The 3779-nt window shown below is 48.1% G+C and overlaps 1 protein-coding gene across 1 annotated transcript; it reads left to right on the forward strand.

Moving 5' to 3' along the window:
* Positions 1 to 1335: 1335 nt before the first annotated feature.
* Positions 1336 to 2700, forward strand: EV420DRAFT_1612885 (uncharacterized protein). The gene is given in 6 exon segments (XM_060475060.1): positions 1336 to 1516; positions 1576 to 1755; positions 2026 to 2203; positions 2259 to 2353; positions 2373 to 2430; positions 2486 to 2700. 5 exon segments carry the CDS (start codon positions 1750 to 1752, stop codon positions 2503 to 2505), a joined length of 357 nt encoding a protein of 118 aa, XP_060321289.1. The 5' UTR covers positions 1336 to 1516; positions 1576 to 1749; the 3' UTR covers positions 2506 to 2700.
* Positions 2701 to 3779: the final 1079 nt, after the last annotated feature.

The following is a 3779-nucleotide window of genomic DNA, read 5'->3' on the forward strand; positions in this document are numbered from 1 at the left end:
ACGTGCTTCGTCAAATTCCTCAAGACCATGCCTCTTAGGTTGACATATTCTGTGGATTCTATCTCTTTGTAGCGCCAGTCCGAGAGCCTGTATAAAGTCTTGCTTGGATCGTCCGCATCAGACGAGTCTTCGTCTTCGTCCGAGTAGTATGAGCGGCCAGGAAGGTTCTTGATCTCGGTGGCTTCCTCAGAGATGAGCACGTCCGGTGGACATTTTCCCATGTTGTCTCCAATGCACATGATGCGGCAACCTGCCCAGGGACCGGTCAAAAGTTCCATGACATCGATGAATCTGCGGGAAAAGACTTCACCCAGTTTGCCCCAGCCAAGGAACTGTTCGTGTCTGTCAATATTGACGAGTTTCCAGTATTGACCCATAGCGATCGAGAGTGGGACTCTAGTGAGAAAAAGGTGATGGTGGAAAGAAAGAAAGAGGACGTTATCGTTTCGTGTTGTTTGGTCGGCAACACGCTCTCGCGATCCAGCCCGATTTCTCGCGTCTGGTCAGCCACCACCCAACTGACAAGCTAGGTATATGCCGTCTTCTGCCACCCTTGGCCGGTGACCGGTGACTGATCATCACCTCTCTCTTCACGGACGTTCCCTGCCGTTCTCTGCTCCAACCCCCTTCCGCATCGCATCGTACCCAGCCACATCCCCTCGGGGTGGACGTACCACCTCGAGCACCCCGCGCTCGCCGTGACGTCACTCTTCTAAGCATGGTCCTTCCCGCAAGCGCCCCTCTCCGCATACACACGTCTTTCCTCCTGTGTGCAGCCTCGTCCATCCTTGCATTCCGAGTCCTATGTATATAGGATACTCGGTCATTATGCTGTCCTGAAGGATGCGTGGAAAATCTATTTGGGGTATCAATTCATCACGGAATTTGCCGGCCTGGCTACCTCAGAGTACCGTGGGAATAATTCTATTCGTTGACGGCCTTTGCCGAACGGTCTGTCTACCTGACGCTGTCTGTTCGTCTTGTCGCCGTCATGTTCTGTTGCGGTTTGACTATCTCTTTCTTTTCCCCTCGTTTCATTCCCTCTTCTCCCTGTTTCTGTTTTCTGTGGACATTCTCAGTGTCTCTGTCTCCGTCATTCTACGTCCAAACTTCTTTTATGAACAGGTGCAGGAACTGTATGATGCTATAGCAAAACCAGGTCAGCTTTGGCGAGCACAGATGTCGGGAGCTACCAGTCGAAATGGCACTTTGGAGTAGCTGCTTGAAGAGCAATAAATCAGACGGCGTCGATGGGATTGGCGGTGAGTATCGCTTCGGCCAGTACGCCTTCACCTGCTAAGTTACAGCTAACAGTTGGCTAACAGCGACCCTCAGCCCGATAACTTTCTTCTCTTACCACTACTGCTCTACTCGGAAATTCAGAAGACAAACACGAAGATATTGCAAGCGCGCCCTTCTTCACCAAGGATCGCCTGACATTATCTTCTCGTCGCGAATTCCTCTTCTTCGCAACTCAGGCGTCGCACAAGGTGGGGCGCTATGGTCAGGGTAGTTGGTCAGTACCCGTATCATTCAACAGCCTTCTCGGTTCATTTTTGACTCATACACCCCCAGAATCCAAAGGCGTACTAGACGAATATCTCTACCATCGTTCGCTAAATTCTTCTGAAATGGTCCGCATCTCCTTCGTAAAAATACCGCCCCAGAGCTACATTCCTTTGGTAGCAGAACCGCTGCAAATCGAGCATACCCACCCTCACCAACTACCCATTCGCGAATCCTCTCGCAATGAACGTAGCCTTTTATCAAGAAGAATTTGGATTCTCTGCCAAAAGTCTTAAAAAACTCCGAAGGTCGTACATCGACATCCTATACGTTCACTGGTGGGACTACGAGACGTCAATTCCAAAAGTCATGGACAGCCTTCAGATCTAATCTCGTCGCAGCGCGGAGGGTTCTCGACCTCGAGATCTCTGATACCCCCGCATGGGTCGTCTCTCATGCCAACCAATATGCCATGGACCAGGGCAAGACATCGTTCATCATCTATCAAAGTAAATGGAGCATCTTGGAGCGCTTGATCATTTCCATGGCGAAATCTCTAGGCATGGCGCTCTCTCCATAGAGAAGGGACGTACGGCGAGGGGCCCGAATTGGGAACGCACAGAGGTGGACGTGAGGGTGTCTGGGGCATTGGAGAAGGTAGCGACTGAGGTTGCTGTAGGGATCAATGTCACCGCGGGTGAGTTGGAATTATCTTCATTCATGACTTGAATTTCTGACGAGTGTGTGGGTAGTTGCGATCGCATACGTGATGCAGAGGGCACCGTATGTTTTCCCAATCATCGGAGGCCGGAAAGTAGAACACCTTCAGGCGAACTTAGCGGCGCTGGTACATTTCGTTGTTGAAGGATCAGATCGAGTACCTGGAAAGCATCATGCCTTTCGATTCTGGGTACAACGATGATTGTGAGCTTTGGTTTACCCAATTTTTTTTGGTATTTTGATCAGATGAGCAATGTAGGGCGACGGGACCAGCCATAATATATTCCTTGCCTGACCGCGAAGATGGCGAAGCAGCCCGCTTTGCAGCCTATCATGCCCTGACTGAATGTAACTCCGATTCTAACGAGTTACAGGTATCTTGCAGCTAAACGAATCGATTGTATCTAGTTTTTTAATTCAAAAAATACATAGGACTTGGACCTGCCACGCGGATGCGCTGGCCCTCTTCAACTAGTTACTCTTTCCCACATGCGTGTCTGCACTTTCGCCTGCGCCCCTTTACGACAAACTATACCTATATTTGCGCCAGTGGCATCTCGGTTGTTGTCTGCAACTGCCCCCACAACGCATTAGCGTGAAGGGATAATACACCATTAGGCACGCACCTAGAACATCGATACCACTGAAATCTAAGTTGCTATGATTATCGAGTGGGCCAGAAAAAGAATTCATTAGTGAGGTCGGAGGAAAACTAAGTGCTGCAAGTTACTATAGCTGAAAACAAAAAAAAAGTTTGCAAGCGAGTAAGCCAGAGCTTACCTTTATTCGAGTGCACGGTCACTGTTTTTCCATCACCGGGTAGTCTATGTCATGCTGAATTCCGGTGACCTATGCATGCAAAGCCGTGAACTCCTTGTCACGAGTATTAGGATCCAACACTGTGCCAAGTCAGCACGTTTCGCTACCATCGTTGTCACGGCAAGGCCCTGTAAAATTAAATAAGCGTGTCAATGATGGCACAAGCGACGAAAAAAGCTTGCTTACCAGAGACATCTTACATGCTTTCAATACTTAAACCAGAAGCCAAGCTCTAATCCTGACCTGTTCCGTCGTATGTTGGCTAGAGCCGGAACTACGGATGTAGCAAAGCAACGACATACCTTGTGCATCGTAGAGTTCCCCGAAGAGCTAAGGAAAGACGTCGGAAAATGTGACTATAAGCAGCTTATCGTTGCATACTGTTAGCCCAATAAAATAAAGGCAGGTTATCATGAAGACCGGCATTGAAATATTGACCCAACAGCCACTTAACTCTTAAAATGGCCAAAAAAAAAAATCATGTATTAATATAAAAACGCAAAGGAATGATAACTACACGGAAAAAGCTGACTTTTGAACACCGTAAAGGGCTTTGGGATATCTGTATAACATTAGAATCATAAAAATATACACGGAAACAACAGAGCTCACTTTTGTTGACATTGTGTTTGATAGTGTTGTCATAGTCAAAATCAGAGCAAAATAATAATAATAATCAGCCGTCGCACGCGAAGGTCTCCAGAAGGATATCACGTTAATGGCGCGAAGAGGAC

Source organism: Desarmillaria tabescens, assembly GCF_030435595.1.
Source record: "Desarmillaria tabescens strain CCBAS 213 chromosome Unknown EV420scaffold_473, whole genome shotgun sequence".
NCBI lineage: Eukaryota > Fungi > Basidiomycota > Agaricomycetes > Agaricales > Physalacriaceae > Desarmillaria > Desarmillaria tabescens.

What these genes read in the sequence shown, in the direction of transcription:
- EV420DRAFT_1612885 (XM_060475060.1), top strand. An exon ending in AGGGATCAATGTCACCGCGG is followed by an intron (nt 2,204 to 2,258) that starts GTGAGTTGGAAT and finishes GTGTGTGGGTAG; the next exon opens with TTGCGATCGCATACGTGATG. An exon ending in TTCTGGGTACAACGATGATT is followed by an intron (nt 2,431 to 2,485) that starts GTGAGCTTTGGT and finishes TGAGCAATGTAG; the next exon opens with GGCGACGGGACCAGCCATAA.